Below are 18,901 nucleotides of genomic sequence, written 5' to 3' on the forward strand. Positions count from 1 at the left end.
AGTTCATGCTGAATGAGGTGACATTAACTTTATAAACTTTGGCTCCTTCTCATTGATATGCAAGTTTGGTCTGCAGTTTTGGAACTGATGGTAAGGTTCTAATTAGTCTCTAGAGAGTTCATGTGGACAACAGATTACTCATTAGTCTATCAACTTTGAATGAAGTTAATTGGCTGTTTCTTCTGTGTAATGTGAAAACCGAAATGACATGTTATTTTGCCTTCCAGATGTTGCAACTGCCTGTCCAGATAAGAAGTCCATCTTAATGTATGTGACTTCATTATTCCAAGTTCTGCCCCAGAAAGTCACCATGGAAGCCATCAGGGAGGTGGAGATGCTGCCACGACACACAAGGGTCACTAGAGAAGAGCACATAGAAGTACATGAACAGCATTTTTCACAAGAAGTGAGTTTCACTTTTCTGCTTTCATCTTGCTGCTCTAAAGTAGTTGTTTCCCCACCTACCCACCCCATGAGTTTGATGTTACATGGCCAGTGGAAGGCAAAAAACCCATGGGCATAATGGGCAAAGTCTCTTTACTCCAGGCAAGTCAAGTGTACTTTAATACTGATTTTTATCTTGCACCAGGCTGTTTTGAAAGTAACTATTCAGCAAATAAGTGCTTTGCACATCTCTTGTGCAGCACTGAGTGTTTTAATTGCAGTAGGGCACCTAGAGGAAGAACAAAGGAACTGGGGAGGCTTTACATTTAAAAATAAACATGTAGATATAGCAATTGACATTTCTACATATTCATGCTACATTTCTAATTTTTTTAGCATTTTTTCTACAGGCTTGTATTTTAAGATAATCTCGGTTTACAATTGGCCTCTCAAAAAGCTCATGTAATACTTGGAATTAATTTGTGATTGCCAATGTCAGTTATGGTTTTGACTGAAATAATCAGATAATCTCTGTTGAAGTGTTTAGTGAATTTTAGGCCTGGTGTGCTTGCCTGAATTTAATCTGATGTATGTTAGTTTTGGAATGCTCACTCTCTTTTGGAGTACTGAGCAGATAAGTATTGACTCTGTTTATTCAAGATGTGCCACAAGATACTTGCCTTTGCTTGCAAATTATAAAGAAGCTTTAATTTACATTGGTATTCTGCTGGTATTGAGTCCTGACAGTTTGTTGCTTTTGGTAAGGATGTCAGATTAAATGAGAGCTTTCCTTAACACCATCCCAGTTTTGCCTTCTGAATACAAACATTGTCCTTGAAAAATAACAGTGGTGATGACCTTCCTGCCTGTTTTTCTTCAGTTCCTCTTAAAATCAATACTTCTATAATCCATGCTCCTACCCATGTGTCCATTCTGCCTCTAATTTATTTGTAGATCACAGTCAGTGTACCCCAGGGACCTTCGCCTTCTCCTAAACCGCGGTTCAAAAGTTATGCATATGCACAAGCTGTCTATGTCACATCCCCTGACCAAAAAAGGAGGCAGGTTCCTCCACAGGTCTGTCAATATTGTAATTTTTTTAAAAAACCTGCTTTATTAAGCTTGTGCTTGGAGTGAAAGAGCTTGTGCATTTTGCTTACACCTTGACCTTGATGCCCTGCTTTTTCCAGGATTTTTTTTTTCTGTCGAGTGGTTACTTTTTACTGTGTATTTCTGCATGGCTGGCAATAGATGTTATGCTGATTGTTAGGGTTGAATAACATGCAAGCACAGCTGTTATAAAATAATAAACTGCTTCCTTTGTAAAGTTATTTTTCAAAATAGTACATACATTGCCTTAAAAAAGTATTACAGGAACAAATCAAATATAAGCTGTATTTGGCATCTAATTATTATATTTCTGTTTCTGGTTTAGTTATAGAAAAACAAGAACCATTGGTTTTCTCTTTCTTCTCCTAATCTTTCTTATGTAAGAAAATAGCAAGTGATGGCATGTCTTAGAAGGTTATTGTAGTTGAGGAAAAAAAGATAAAAGGAACATTAAATTTAATATTCTTTATATGACTTGTATTATTGGATTACAACAGTTGGTAATTTTTATCACAAATGGAACCATGCCAGCATTCAGCTTAGGGGGTTAGGTTTTTGAGGTTTTTTGGTGGGGTTTTTTTTATTATTATTATTATTTTTTAGTAGCTGTGGTGGTTTAATAAAACTTGTATAAGCAATCCTTATAATGAGCATTTCAGTAGTTGAATTTTTATAACTTTAGACAAGTGTGGGAGCCAAGATCATATTGTGTACTGCAATGTGCTTTCCTTTCATTACTTTGGGAAAAAAAGATCTGCATGTATTTGGCAATACAATTTCAGTTCACTTCTGGATACTTAATTCTGTCTAACTTATAAAAAATTATTGCAAAATTATGCTTCAATTCAACACTGTGTTTACGAATCTACACTGCGTCAGGTTTTTTATTGAATGGTGACTTTCTTTAAATACTCCAGAACAGAAATCCCGTTCTAGTGATGATTCATACACCTTTTAAACAAGATGTTTAAAACTGTTATAATTGTTTCATCCTACCATAATATTAAAAATCTACCAAGTTGGCAGAATCTGAAGACCTGACCAGAACTGGGCCCTATTGTGCTACAGCTGTAACAGATATTAACTTTTTACTTAAAGAGTGCTCATAAACTCATGCAGATCCTGGTATAGGAATCCACTTCTCAAATCTGAATCCTTGAATTCCCTGTATTAACATTAATTAAGGTCCAACAGAAAATGTTTCTGTTGACATGTTTCAGATGGCAGTTACTGTTTAGCAGTTACAGAAGGCTTGCCTGGCTTTCCAGCTCTATATTTTTTCTTGTGTGCACTCTCTGTAATAAGACAGTCTGTTTGGCTTCATTTAGAAGAAAAGAATCTTCAAGTTAATTTTCTGAGTCATTTCAAAATCCTCATTTAAAATTAGCCTTTCACTTCTGTTTTCTATTTATGAAAGCATTGGATTTTGTTTTAATGATTCATCTCATTGAACACCTGACCAAAAAGAGTACTGGGTTTACTTTCTATTTTGTTTTATCAGAGCAGTTCCTTATATTGATCCCAGGCAAAACTCTTATCTCACTGCTTCATTTTTTGCTTGCTATGTGCTACCTCCATAGGACATCTAGCATACAGCCTTAAATGAATTCAAGAAAAAAAATAACATTGTAAAACACTGAAGTACCTAGAAAAGAAACTTTTTATGATATAGAATCATAGAATCATTTAGTTTGGAAAAGACACTTAAGAACGTTGAGTTCAACTTACCCTAATGCTGCCAAGATTCCTTCAGGGATGGTGACTCCACCACTTCCCTGGGCAGACTGTTCCAGTGCTTGACAACCCTTTCAGTGACAATTTTTTTCCCAATATCTAATCTGAACCTCCCCTAGCACAACTTGAGGCCATTTCCTCTTTTTCTATCACTTGGGAGAAGAGACTGACCCCCACTTTGCTACAACCTCTCTTCAAGTAGTTGTAGAGAGAAATAAGGTCTCCCTTCAGCTTCTTTGTCTCCAGGATAAACCCCCCTCCAGCTCCTTCAGCTGCTTGTCATAGACTTGTACTCCAGACCCTTCACCAACTCTGTTGCCCTTCTCTGGACATGCTCCAGCACCTCAATGTCTTTCTGGTAGTGAAGGCCCCAAAACAGAACACAGGATTTGATTTGTGGCCTCAGCAGTGCCAAGTACAAGGGGACAATCACTTCCTTGGTCCTACTGGCCACAGTATTTCTAACACAAGCCAGAATGCCATTGGCCCTCTTGGTCACCCGGACACACATTTGGCCCTATTCAGCCAGCTGTCCAACAGCACCTCCAGGCCCTTTTCAGCTGGGCAACTTGCTGGTGCTTCTGCCCCAAGCCTGGAGACTTGCCTGGAGTTGGCGTGACCCAAATGCAGAACTCGGCACTTTGCCTTGTTGAACCTCGTACAATTGGCCTTGGCCCACCAATTCAGGCTGTCCAGATCTCTCTGCAGAGCCTTCCTACCCTCCAGCAGATCAACACTCCCACCCAACTTGGTGTTGCCTGCAAGTTGAGTGAGGGTACCCTTCATACCCTGTTGGGAAAACAGTGCTGAAAATGTAAGCGATGAAAAAAATTGGGATGAACGAAGTCTATGTATATTTTGAGACTGGTACTTCTGTAAATAAGCTTTTGACAAGCCTGTCTAAAAGGTCAAATGTGAGTCTGGCTGCCTTAAATTATCAATTCTTCAAAATCAAACCCATTCATCTCTATCATTGTAGATTTTTGTTCTTTTGACAGGAGTTATGTATTCTACATTGTGTTATATGAAATACAGAGCTTGTGTGCAGAATTATTCTTAACATTTAAACTGACAAACTTTAGTATATTTGAATTGAAATAAATTGAGATGCACCAGTGGTAAATGAGGACAGTGTTCACTGGCACATGATGATTTGATTTGGGATTTAAGAATTAAAGGCTTCACCTCAGGCCTCACCCTCGTCATTAGTTTGTGGGAATTTCCTAATCCTCCAGTCATTACTGTTGTTTTACAGAAGTATTGTATTGCATTTTTGCTCATGTTCTCTGACGTTTTTAATATGGATTTTACAAAGTTACTGTACCAGTCTTTCTCATGTACATAACTATAGTAATTAACTTGGAAAGTCACTAAAAACCCATTACAAAATTAAACTGAACTTATTCACACAACACAGGATCCTTCTGGCAGTCTTGCTCTTTCGATTTTGGGTTTTCTAGACCCTTAATTTGCCACGCTCTTGGTCTTCTGCTGGCAATTTAACTCCTTTAAAAGTGTTGCAAGACCTCCTCTCTGAGACCCTTCAGGGTTCATCTGTGCCAAACACTTCAGTGGTACAGCATCACAGAATTGCTGTATTGCTTTCCTTTGAACTAAACCAGACCTTTCTTTTACCTAGAGGCTGTGATCCGAATATGTCCTGATTGCCTTGTGGTAAAGTGCTCTTTGGAGAGGCATCAGAAGACAGCTCTCATAAAGTACAACCAGAGAGAAACTTAGTTTAACTTCTTGGTAGTGTTTCTAATGTAAGGTATTCATCACAGAAAATATCCCATTGCCAGCATTGGGGGGATTTGTGGAATAATTTAAAGTAGAAGTAAGGAAACTTCAGAAATACTGAATTATCTGCACATTTAATCACAAGGTCATGAAGGATATAATTTGGACAACAAGTATAATCCCCACTGTTAGCTTAGGTGTTCTCATTTAAATAGAAACTTGTTCCATTCAGAAAGTTAGAAACTGTTTCTACAGAGCTAAGTAAAATCCCTAAGATTTAGACTAACCATAATAAAATAGCAAAAACTGCTACAGAGGACAAAACAAGGAAATGAAGAAGTGGAAAAATGAAGCTAAGTACAAGTCTTCTGGATTTCTTAGGGAACTCCCCTGAATGCCATGTCTTCAAGGAACAGTTTGCAAAATGATGAAGCAAACAGTTTCAAGTGAATTTCATATTTTCAATAACAGTCTAGCAAATTGATGGCTTCTTCTCCAAGCCTGCAGGGTTGTCAGCACGCCAGTTGTTTCCTGTCACTGCTTTGTGTATAGACTCCAGCAGCAGTTCTAACTAAGTTTTGAGGGATTTTTTTTTATTTGAATGTATACTGTAGACTCGTTTTTCAAGAGCTTTTGTTGTCAAAAATATTAGTAGTCTCATGGGTTAGTGACAACCCATAGTGAATCTGGATCCTGATATTTAAGAATCCAGCGAGATCAGAGCTTTTAGTCCCCTTGTTTATTCACACACTGACTCATTTGGTTCTCTCCATAGCTAAACCCTTGAGGTCTCAACTTTCCCCTCTCCACTTACCCAGGCAGAGGTTTCTGCTGGTCCAGGTAGGCCAGGCAGAAAGTTGTGTCAGCTTGAGCTGTGTCACTGCCTGCATTTAGAGGTGTTGGACATCCCTGGCCAAGATCCCTAGGCATCCCCTGCTACTTTGTCTCCACATATCTCTCTGTTGACTGGCAACAGGTCATGAGGAAATGCAATGGAACTGTCTCAGGGGAAGTTCAGACTGGACATTAAAGAAAGGTTCTTCACTGAGAGGATGGTCAGTGAATGAAACAGGTTCCCCAGTGAAGTAGCATAGTACCAAGACTATAAGAGTTCAAGGAGGGTCTGGAATTTGCTCTTAGTCATGATCTAGTTTTAGGTAGTCCTGTGAGGAGCAGGGAGATGGACTCGATCCTTGTAGGCCCCTTCCAACTGGAGATATTTTATGATTCTCTGATCTACAGGGTCTCCTCTCACTTCCAGGATCTTTCTTCTAGGCAGCATCTTTTCAATCTTATTTCCAAATCCTATTCTCTTTCCTGGCAGGTATTTTTCTTTTCAGAATGTCTCTTTTCATCAGTAGGTCTTCTTTGCATAACCATGTTGTCCCTGACTAAACAGTCTGGGCAGAAGCACAACTCATGATCAGCCTCATAATTAGTGCTTCTGTCTTACGCCTCTTCAATAATGGGAGGATTCAGAGCATACTCCTTTTGTCTAGAGCATTTCTTAGCAAAACTTAGAATGGCTGGTAGCTGGCAAGTAGGAGGAATCAGTCATGGAGCTCAGAAGTGAAATTTCAGAATCATGCCTGGAGCTCAGAAGTGAAACTTATCTGCTCCCTGTACATTTGCCTGTTCACAATCACTAATGGAGTGGGGTTTTTTCCATCTCCAGTAGGTAATGACAAGTCTTTAGTTTGACGTAAAAACGAGTTACTTGCTGACCTTTCCATCCCCTTTTAACTTTCCCTTTTAACTGACCTTATAAAAACACATGAGAGAATCTTTTTTATGTAAGACTTTTTCAACTAACATTTCTTATTTAAAATATAATTGTGTTTAAACAAAGGAACGCTAGAAATGCAATGTGGTGCATCCTATATGAATTAATAGTGTTCATTGCTGACTGATAAGGAAGGGTAATATGTTATTCACAAAGTATAAATTCCTAGATAAAATATATTTTCATATGCTGTATATTGAGATTGAATTTAATAACTCTGAATAAATTAATAATATAATAATCACAAGTGTACCTATAGGTGGTTGGAAATATCTAAGAACAAAACCACTTTTTATTAGGTGAACTTGGTTTGCATTACTTTTAAAGTGGAGAGGGCTTGGTTGTTTTTTTTTTCTTTTTAACTATTAGAAACATGGAAATTTTATACCAGTCATTTCCTGATTACATTATTGGTGAATGTATTTTTGAACAGAGAACTGTACGTACTTTGAATAACACATTTATACCCTGATTATTTTTTACCTATAGTTTATTTTTAGGTCCTTTTAACTAGCTTCAGTGTTATTTTAAGTTTCACCTATATTTTTTTTTGAAAAGCAAACTTAGCAAGAGATTCATAATTTCATAGCTGAGCTGTGAGATAACTGCTTCTTTTTTTGTTAAGTCTGTTATACAAGTTCTAACCTGTGGTATAAATCTGTTACTGCTAAATTCAACACCTTGTTAATATGAGTGAGAGCATTCATCTTTAAAAAAAATAATTGAATTTTGAAGTTTCAAGTCTTTTTTCCTCTCTTATTTTGAAAAGAAACCCATTTTCTATGGGTTTTAAATAATTATCAAGGAATACAATAAGATATAAAGGAGACATAACATTTAAAAGTATTCTTTTAAGTTGTTTTTTGCCACTGAGTCTCTTGAACATATTTTATGTGTATGGTATGTTAAAAATGGAACTAGATACAGCAAATAAGGACATATACTCATATACTGGAAACAGGGGTTTATATCCGTAATATGTTAATTAACAGATTTAATCCCCCTCCTGACCTTTAGAGTTGTAGAATTGCTTGTACCAGCAGTGGATTTGATGCAAGGAAGAGCTAGATGAAATGTAGGAGCCAATGTTAATGAAAATCCTTACTGGTAGACAGACTAGTGTTCATTTTTTCCTGATTTCAGAACTGAAATGGAAAGAACTTGAGGGTACAATTTGAAATCATTATGCATCCCTATTTCAAACCCTTAGGAAAGACCTTTCAGTTTATGCACACAGGAAAAGTGAATTTAGTCTGAGACTGAGAAAGCAAGCAATTAATTCTTTGCACTCTTTCATTACACCCAGTAAAACCTTTGAAATACAGAAGAAATAAAGACTGAACTCATATCTTTTGGAAAACTGTCAAATCAACAGGACAATTTACCACACTAATGCATTTTAAAGCGTTTGTCCAGAGATAAAATTATGACATAATTCTAAATAGCAGTATTATTAGATTTTTACTCATCTATGTATATCAGGTGAACTTCTCAATAGTATGATACAATTTTGCTTCATAGTTTTAGATAACATTATTTTAAAACTTAATAATAATGTAGCAGCAGCAACATATTTTGTTACTTCTGATGAGTGTTAATTGCTCTACTTTGTATAATTCAACCAAATTTTCTGTCTTACTTTACACCATCCTGTGATTGAATTCTATTTGGCTAAAGTAAAACTGAAGAGTGTTTTTAATTAAGATAGCTTTAAAAATGGGGGTAGGATATGCACTGTGCCCTTGAAATACCTGTAGCTGTAACTTTGAGGAAAGAGCTTCATGTTTTACTCTATCAGAAAACATTAAGGCTTCTGTGGAGAAAACCTTTGTGCCCTCAATTGCATATAATACTCTTCATGGTAAAATCTGAAATATTTCTGGTGCACGACAAATGGTCCTATGTTGAAAATGCAAAAGTTGGACTTTGAGAAGTGAATGAACAATTAATTGCTTGAGTCAGTGGGAGGTTCTGTTTTCTGAATGTCCTTTTGCCCAAATGATTACACTGTGGGAAAATGGATAACCATTTTTTCCTCCTGTATTTGAGTTGATATTTTGCAGGATCAAACTAGAGTTGTAGGTCTGTAGGAAATGCCATGAATGGTTTGTTAGCTCAGATTTGTACAGCAGGCAGGTCTGCATGTTTACCTGAAGTAGTGACCTTTGAAAAGGACATATTGCTTATCTCTACTGATCATGAAAGTCCTGGTTTCTCTCTTTCTCACACAGATTTTAATGCAATAGAAACTGCATTGTAATGTTTGTGTAGATGACAGTCTAAGATGCTGCCACATGCACTTTGTGGTTTTGGTGTGCAGGTGCAGACTTCAGATAGAAGTATACAGAAGAAAGTATTCATAGATTTTCCATGTTCATTTCATGCAGCAAAGGCTTCTCTCTCTATGTACAATAGTATTAAGGAATTTTGCTTTATAGGTTTCTGAGATTTACAAGTATTCTAATATTATTGTTAATATTTTAATATTTAACATTTATCTAATGTTATTAATACAGGTGTGTTAGCCTGTGGTGATCAGTGAGCTAAGGGAAGAGATAGGAAGGAATAATACCTTTTAAAAGAACAACACATTTAGAATGGAAGGTACCAAACGATTTTTTAGGTGTTCAAACTTTCTTCAGAAATTCTAGCCCTGAAAGCATAATACAACAGTAAAGTTAGAACTTCAAAACCAGAAAAAACTGTATGGAACAATATGGTGTTTAGACAGCAAGTTTTTTTTTGTTGTTTTTTGGGTTTTTTTTTTTTAGAACTTAATTTAGCTGTAGTAAAGAAATAATATATATATTTTTTGATGGAATAAATAATTCTTAAAAATGAAAAAGGAAATTTTAGTTACCCCATACCGATGTCATTACAGAAACAGTAGTTTAAATAAACTCTGGATGATGTAGTGAGGCATCAAATTCGAAAAAACAGACATATATTTTAAAGGGGTACAAAGTGGAACTTCGCTTAAAAATCAAAGTTATTAATAGAATACAGTAGCACTCTCTTATGGAATTACTTCTGCTAAGTGTTTTGCAAGTTATTTGGAAAATATTTTTAAATAAAGTTTTTTTACTTCCCAAGCACAAATAAGAAAAGAATAAAGATCTTATTTTGTATGTCATTGTTCAAGAGACTGGTTTAACTTTAAAGCATAGCTCCCACTAATATATATAGAATTGGCATGTGTATTTAGAGAAAATCAAGGTGAAAATATGATATCCGAGTTTCCGAGTTCCAGTCTTCCAGGTTTATATTTTTCTACCTTCTTTATTTCTCCTATAATCTTTCAGCTTTGTTTCTCTCTTTGGTATTTAGCATCCTACCTAATGTTACAATATTTGCACCTTCTACCAAAAGTGCTTTTTATCTTCATTTGAAAAAAATGACAGTTGACTTATGAACTGTTGTCCAGTATATTGCTTGTGTCAGCTTCTGAATTTCCAATTCTTACATACAAAGGTTGATATTTCTTCACTCTAGAAGTATATAAAGCATTTTTCTCTTTCTTTTTGAGAGAAGATCTTCTGTCTGTTAGTTTGAAATATTTTTTTTCTTGTACTTTGTTCAATGGAGAACACATCTGAGTTTCAGTTCTATCTTTTTTGCACAAATAAACCAAATCTAATATTGATTTGTCTTCATTTTGTGTTCTGATACTTTGCTTCTGGAGCATTAACAAAGGAATTTTAAAAATCATATTATTGTCTGTCAGAAGCAAACAAAAAATATAAACCAGAAAAGGGAGAAGGGGGGGAAAGCAAGATAGCGAGAGAGAGCAGAGATAAGAAACTCTAAAGATTTCTATAAAAAATAAGAAAAACATCATGCAAACATTGATTGTGTCAGGAGCATCACATAGAGAGAGCAGCAACTTCAGATGCAGAGACTATCAGTGAGACAAGGGGAGGATGGGATGAAAAATAAATTGACATTCTGTTATGGGATTTATAGAGGTGGCCTGTTTCCTGTGTGCATCCTTTGCTGCTTTGTAGTTCCTGTGAGGTATTTTTCTGTTCAGCATAACCTATTTCATACACTTAACAAGTGAGCTTCATTGTTGAGGTGTTATACATATAAAAAGAGATTAACAGTTTTGTGATTAATTTTGATTTTCACTTTTTATATTGACCAAGGAAAAGAGCTTGGGGATTTTTTCTTTTTGTATTTTCGGGGAAATACAATGTTCCTGTAATCAGGATTGTTTTTGTAATTCCTGACTGTTGAGTTTGAATTTGAAAGTAACATCCAAAAATAGAGGTTCTACAACATTGTGTTAATTTTAAAAGGTATTGAGGTGTGATAACAATAAATGTCTACATGGTTGCATAGGTTTTGCCGCTTGAATTACACTGCAAAATGAATAAGAAATTAATTCCACAGCACAGTATGTGCTGTATGTTACTGCAGCCCCTCTGTGTCATTAGCATTGTTCAGTATGGTAACCTTTCTAAAAATGTTTTCTAGTCTGTCTATAATCTACTGTTCCTTTTCAGAATATATTCAGTTTCTGTTCAATATCTGTGGTCTTAAAAATTCACTTGGTTATTTCTCTGACTTCTTTTATTTTTATTCACATTCTTAATCACAATGATCTTTATCTTCTCTATGTCAACCAAGTAAATACTTTCTCTGTTATGCCATGCCATGTCTTGCTCCTTCTAGTGTTTTCCTGTCTCTCCTTTCTCTTTTAAATTCAGTCTCAAAGTCACTTTCTGCTGCATTGATGGCTTTTAAACTAAGTTTTAACAATTCATTCATGTTTAGCCTCCTAATTTTCCCAGTTTTAACTTTACCTTTCACTGTTTAGCCTTTTTTCTGGCTTTTTTTTTTCTTTTCTTTGAATGTGCATGATGGCTACTGCAATGGATATGCAATTTAGTAGCTATAGTTTGTAGTCATGTGTTATATTTTAGAAAATATGAGTACATGTCTACAGGATATGGGGAAGGATAATATTGCTTGGCAGAATTTCACCTGTAAAGCACCTGCAATTCTTTTCTGCCACATAAGCAATGTCAGGCAAAAGTATCTGATAAAATATTTACAGATTCTTTTTCAACATTCTGATACTCATTTGAAGAGCAAAAATAGGAGAATGTACTGTGGATAAATAAGTAAACCTCAACATGTCTCCAATTCTAGAAGTAAGAAATTTCTTTTTTTGCTAAATCTCAACTGGAAAGGGGAAAAGAGAAAGATGAATAACAACTGTTGAGAAAGAAAGAGTAATGGTAAGGAAGAATATGGCTACAAAAGAGTATATTTATAATGTATATTTTAAACTGACAATTTTAGAATTACTAGTGTCTGTTAAGAATTTAGCAGCTACAAAGTTACACATCAGTTGTATATTGTCTCTGTAATGAGAATTTAGAAACTTGTAAGTCACTGTTCTTTAAGTATGTTTTCATATGTACCTCATTAGTACTTGTATCTGAGTACATCTGTATATTCTCACTTCCTCAGCCTCCACCGATTTGTGGCTCAGCAATTTCCTGAGCTGGAAACTGCATCTTTATGTTTAAAAGTCCTCACTGGATTTTTATCCTGTTCTTCCATCAAGTTGCTGCTCTCTGTGAACATTTAGGAAAGCTTTCTATATAATTTTCAGTGCGTTCAGAAGTACTTCTTGGTAGTTCCTGCTCTTATTATCATTTGGAAATATTTTTATATTTTCTGTATTATTATCCAATTTATAAACCTGAGACTCTGTGATCAGAAGAGGAGGAAAACCCTGTTATGAGACGACTGGTTATCATTTTGACTGATTCACAGCTTTTGATTTACTATTCAGAGCATGCAGCTACAAGCAAGGTAGTCACGCTGCAGAATTTGAAAAGAAAAAAAAAAAACATTAAATTGCTTGAACCTCTTCTGCAACAGCCTATTGGTTAGTTTTTAATTTTAAATTGGAAATGTATTCATTGTCGTGGCTTCCATTGAAGAAGGAGAGCCTCTTTAATAGAAGCTAAAATACATTTAGGAAAAGATTAAATATAATACGGATAAATCACATAAGAACCATTAATGGGATATTCAGCCTATTCAAGTAAATTTCACTATTTAGGATTTTAGATGACTTTGCAAAATCACTTTTTAATAATTCCTTCCAACTCTAATAGCACATCATGTTGAATACTCTGAAATCTTCAGGACCTCAACCTCAACTTCACAGAAACTGATTAATATGTCCACTAATTGGCCCTTGTCCCAGAGTCTTTATTTCTCAAAAGAAAAACTCATACTGTAGATATATCTTATTATAGTTAAATGCACTTACTGTTGATGCTTTTGAAGGCATTTTGATATTGTATTGTGTGGAATACATAAAAAGAGTTTTGGAGTTAAAGTTCTTATTGAGAAGGCTAGAGGGTCTTTTGTGCTATGGGATAACATGATTTTGCTGACAGCAGTGGCAGAAGAGAGAGAATTAAAAAAAAAAAAAAAAAAAAAGAGGAAGAGATAGCAACAACTGCACAGGATGCTGAAAAGAGAAGGATACTTTTTCTTCCAGAATGATGGAACCATATATACATATTTTCATAGTTTTTTTTTTTTAACTATGAGGCTGTAGAGTTCACAGTTAAGTACATATGAAAATGAAAAAAAAAAGCCCTTGATTTTTGGGGGAGAGGTTTCAGTTTTTACTCTTGGCCTGCATTTCTGTAATCTTAATCTTGAAATCTCTGTTCATATTTTATCAGGATACCCTTTGATGTTTGTTTCTTGATTTGTCTGTCATCAGAGAGAAAGGGAGTACAGTCTAAATTTTTGTCTCAATCTCCTGTATGACATGCTAAAGAAATAGTTTAGTATGTTTTTGCATAATCCTTTTGCTTTTCTTTTGACTAAGACATAATTCAACGGTCTCTATTCATTTTTTCTCTTCGTAGACTTAGTAGTTTTTCTGCTCATGAAGATTTTTAGAATACAGTTTAGAACAGAAAATTTCATAGAATGGTTTGGGTAAGAAGGGATATTAAAGACCTTTAAAATGTCTTTGTCAGAGCAGTCTACTTCAAAATGGGTGTTACTTAAGCCTTATTACATTTAAAATTTACATTTTAAAAATTAAAATTAAATAAATGTGACCATTTTCTATCCCATCTTGAGTATTTCTCATGCTCCTGAAATTGTGATCACAATTGAAATTTTGCGCTAGTCTGATCATCAGTGGCTAAAATTAACTTTTCCATTTTTTCGTGTATGTGACAGCATAAAACACAATGGACATTTCTCAAATAAACTGAATCTGCTGACCTGGAGTTACCTTGCTGCTAACCCTACTGGGAAAAGACCCCAGGCTTCTTGACCTGTGATAGACTTTCATTAGGACCCTGTTACCATTTACTACTGGAGAGTTCTGTGAAGAGTCATTGTTTAATACTGAAAACTTATCCTGGGGTGAAAGCCTCACCTTTCTTTATGTGGAGAGTACCCTTATTTATTTATTATATAGAGCCCAAATGATCTCAGTCTACTGCATGACATGACAGCACCTGAAATATGCGTCCCCTTAAAGTGTGCCTTGGTCTTGCATCACAAAAGGGAAGGTTTGAAGAATGGTTGGTAGACCAGCCATTTCAACAGGAAGAAATCATAATTTTGTTGTAGGTGTACGATGAAAGTAATTTCATTCAGTCATAGACAGTTGATTTACACATCCACATCAAGTCATATAACTGTCTGGAGCCATGATTCTTAATTGCTTGAATAAGAAGTGCCTTCCTTAGAGAGGTAAGTGTCTCCTGTCATCAGCAATGCCAGAAACAGCAATACATTTTAAATTCAGAGCAAAAACCTCGATATAATTGAAACCCTTAAATAAATATAGGCTGAAAATTTTCCCTGGAGACTTTATAAAAGCAGTATGTTTTGATACACTTTTTATCAATCAGCTACTAACCAAAACCTGCTCTGATATTTTTCCAAGTACAGGTGCATCGAAGAAAGCAAGCTAAGTAGAAAATCTTTTTGTGAATCACTGACTTACCATGTATGCAAAATGAAACAGTTTTAAATTCTTAGAAAATTTTTGATCATTATAGGCAGCCTTGATTCCTGTCCCTTAAGTCTTTGTACTATTTTACCTGTCCTTGCAGTTCTCAGTCTTAGTCTCTTTCCCAAGCCAATTTATTCCAGTTTTCTTCACTGGCTTTCATCTGTCTTAAGACAACTGCTACACTCCAGATCCCAAGGTGCAAACTTTTGCTGTAATGCCAATAAATTTTTTTTTTGTCTCTTTCAGTCTTTATTTGTACAAGCTGTTCCTAATAACGTAGTTGAAGAGATTCATTTTCCTTTACCCCTTTCCTGTCAATAGTTCCAACATTTTCCTTCCTTTGTAATGAATGTACTTTCATCAATACTGCCTGGCTCTGGCTTTTTTTCTTCTCAGCATGTATATTGCCTAAGCTCCATTGATTTTTAATGACCTAATAATTTGCTGCATCTCAAAACTGCAGTTGCAAGGACAGGTCAGTTCCTCCAGGTGGAAACATATGCAGTACAAATGTAACCACCGAGAAAATCAGGTACTAAAAATCTAACTTGTCTCAACTGAGCAAGCAAAACCTGCATTTTTTTCAGGCAAAACCTGTGTGGATTTTCAGATGAAAGGTAAAAAAAAAGTCTTCTTAACCTAAGATTCATTCACAGAGGCATTTTTTAAATACTTAATAAAAAGAAAGTGCTTGCCTCATTTAGAGCAAGGAAATAGTTATGATTATAATAACAAGCAGCCTGACCAATTTATCTTACGAGTTTTATTACCAGAAATGACGGAACTATTCTGTCTGAAGTCATCTGTTGAGGAAACATAGTCTTGATTATTGAAAAGATTATTTTATCATTTAACGTTTTAGCAGTTATAATTTTGAAATACAAAGACACATAAAATAGGATTTTGTAATGAGAAACTTGGGGGAACCGAAAGAATAAGCAGTGGTGTCATTCTTACATGATAAGAGGCATATTTAGGGAGTGAATTATGTGTGCTATTTTCTGAGGCTGTAATCCCACAAAGGGCGTTTTCAAAATGAGAAACATATTCTGAACTTAAATTTGCCTTTACCAAAAAATGTTTCTTTAAAATTTTATGCCTCCCAGTTTAAAAGCTCTAAATGTCTAGAGCCACATTCTTTATCTTTCAGTGGGACAAGCAGTTTCTTAATGAAGGAAATATGTAACATAAATAAGAGTGCTGGAACAAACCCTAAATCTTTACTGTAAAACTACTTTCTAAAACTGCCCAACGAATTTCTAAAACTCAGAAACAGTCTCTATGAATTAAAAGGAAGCTTCTTGGAGAATTTACTAACACACAACTAATCCTTCTCCTCCCTTTAGGAACATAATGCAATAGCAGGTGAGGAACACTATGTCCCCTCACTTGCTTACCTTGAAGGAGCTACAAGATCATAGTTTAAATTCTGTGAATTCATACAGCTGCCAGGAAGACTTCATTTTCTCCAGGCTTCTGAAGGTCAAAGGATTTTTATTTTCACTTTTTATACTTTAAATTAAATCTTCAGAGTCCTTGGGGTCTTTCAGCCCCCACACCCCAGCAGAAGGTGGTGAAGTGTGTAGAAATTAAAACTCCCATCTTTTCACCTAGATATAATTCTTCCATGTGCAAGAGCAAAGGAAAAAAGACAGTCTAGCAGACAACTTATGGGTCCAAAGCATTTTTTCCTTCTACATCAGTCCCTAAGAACAACCAGAATTGTGTTACATGCAAAAATGGCTGACCGTTTTCCAAAACAGTCTGCAGGATGACTTCCTGACTAATTCCTAGCTAGATGGGATGCAGTGTTCATCAAACATCTGAATTTTTCATGTCATTTCAATTGGTGTTCATCTGTGGTCCTCCAAGTATAGCAAACTTGAGAGTTCTGTGGCTCTGAGAGGTCCCACTCAGAGGGAAATTGTTGGCCACACCCCGGTGTGGTCTGGGAGAGCCAGGGACTTAGGACTGCTGCTTATAGGGTCACAAGAGAATTGGCTTTAGTCATAGTAATTTTCCATCCTGGCCACAATTAGGGTCAGTACCTTTCTTTAAAAGTTCAATAATACAAATGTTCCACTCAGGTTGTTTTTCAGGAAACAACCTGAGTGGAACAAAGTAAGTCTCTAAGGCTGTTGGTTTAAAAAGACAGAAGCTTGTTAGTCAACGTATGTTCCTGGAAGCAGATAATGTTTCTGATAAGCTCAAGGCCAAGGCCCAGGAGCATTTCTGAGATCATAGTGGAGACCAAGGAGGAGAGAGGGATGTACCACCACCATGTGTTCTTATTCAGGTTTTTATTCAGTAAATTAGTCAGTAAATGTTTTACTTTGACTGCACCCAATCAAGTTTGTGTTGCATAATCATTAAATACTTTATTAAGAATAGCTTTTGATTCAAGAATGAAGTATGCCTAAGTATGCATACTTAGGCAGCTTTTTTTCCTAAGAATAAGGCAGTATTCTATGTCCAATCTAGAGAAAGAATGGTTTTTAGATGAAGAACTTTCAAAAAAAATGATAACATAGATAATCACAGATCTCTACAAACACGATATCCGTAGTCTCACTCAACTGTTAGGACAATTTTTTTTCTACAGTATATCCCATGCAGTATTGTTATAAAAAGAAAAAAAATTACATGTGAAAATCGGGATCAAATTATCCCTTTCCACAGTGGACTGTATACTGCAAAAAATTATCTTGCTGCAGAAATGTGATGTGGTTGGGTGTAATTTCTTACTACATTTTATAAAATTTAAAATCTAGAGTTACTCACAATTCAAATACTCATTTGTGCAGTGGGAATATATGGCAACCGTTTTCTGTGCTTCATTGTTTATATTTCTGTAAGATAGTACTTTCTTTTAACAAAAAAGCAAAAAATCAAACTATAAAGTTCATCAGATTTTGAAGCCTACTTTTCTGAGGAGGATTCAGTTACTGAACATCGTTTTTCACGTGTTAAGTGCTGACAAATTTATGACTGGTGTTTTAGGTAGCTATACAATTCAGAATGAAGTTGTCGTAAAAAGGAAGATTGAAAATTTTATTTTACATGATTAGATTACATCCATTATGCTTCTTGCTTATGGTTCTAGAGATAAACTTTGACTTTCAGTTCTAAACTGCAATGAAAGGCTTTGGAAGCTGCTTTGAGTGTTTTACTGGAACAAGGTTGTCAGTAGAGACAATTTCTGACAACTATAAAAGCATTAAGTGCCTTAGTATAATTTTTATAAAAGTATAAGTATATTTTTATATAAAGAGTTTGTTTTTAAATTAATTTTCTAACAATGTAGCTGAACTTGTTCAGAACTTTTTGAAAAAATTATCAGATGGTATCTTCTGTAGCAAACATGTATTTCTTGCTTCTATTCTGTTCTCATCTTCTACTATTATACTAATCAATAAATACTTGTTGATTTCTCTTGACTTGAAGCAGTAGAACAGAAATGTGAATTCTGTGCTTATAACAGTCACCTGGTTTCCAAGGAATGAATATAAGGGTGATCTTTGTGGAAAAGAGAAATCAACAGTAACGCACTTCTGCTTGGTTTTAAAAAGTTATGATTTCACATGAGTTTTCTGAGCTTTTCCAACCTCCTGGAATGGTTTTCACAAAATGTGTGTCTGTGGATTGCTCAAACACGGCATTGCATGTAGTGTAAAGGTTTGTTGCATTTGTTTTTTTTTAAATATCATGTTTTCCATTCTGCAATGTCAGCATGTAACTTGCTGCTTTTTTGAGTATATTATTTTACTAGCTGCTGTAGAAAATAAATATCTCTCATTTCCAAGAGAAAATAGTTAAATAAGAAATAGTAAAGTAGAAATGAAAAAGCAGAATATTTAATGAAAGACATGTATAACTGCGCTCTACAGGTACAATTATTTACTATTTGGAATGCTTGGTAGGAATTTTGAATTCCAGCGTAAAATATGTGATTTATAATAATGAATTTAATATGTTTTTTTTATTTTGCTCCATCTTAATTGATCTTGGTCAATAAACTGATTTTATACTACTAAGTACTTCCATACATTAGCCACATCATTTTCTTTGCTTGTTTTATAAACAGGTGAAGTTTTTATAGAAAACAATGATGTTCCATTTTTTCCTTTGTAGAACTG

The 18,901-nt window shown here is 35.1% G+C and overlaps 1 protein-coding gene across 7 annotated transcripts in view; it reads left to right on the forward strand.

Annotated features, from left to right (window-relative positions):
- DMD (dystrophin) overlaps window positions 1-18,901 on the forward strand; it is a 991,087-nt gene that overhangs the window by 252,654 nt on the left and 719,532 nt on the right. For 6 of the 7 annotated variants that reach the window (XM_018084032.3, XM_018084034.3, XM_018084036.3 and 3 more), the window contains exon 8: window positions 228-406. In XM_018084032.3, the coding sequence (XP_017939521.3) occupies window positions 228-406 (179 nt within the window). Of the gene's footprint in view, window positions 1-227; window positions 407-1,338; window positions 1,462-18,901 lie in introns of all 7 variants that reach the window. The other variant, XM_018084043.3, reaches the window with a different exon arrangement.

Source organism: Manacus vitellinus, unplaced genomic scaffold (genome assembly GCF_001715985.3).
Source record: "Manacus vitellinus isolate BGI_N305 unplaced genomic scaffold, ASM171598v3 scaffold_7_pilon, whole genome shotgun sequence".
Lineage (NCBI taxonomy): Eukaryota > Metazoa > Chordata > Aves > Passeriformes > Pipridae > Manacus > Manacus vitellinus.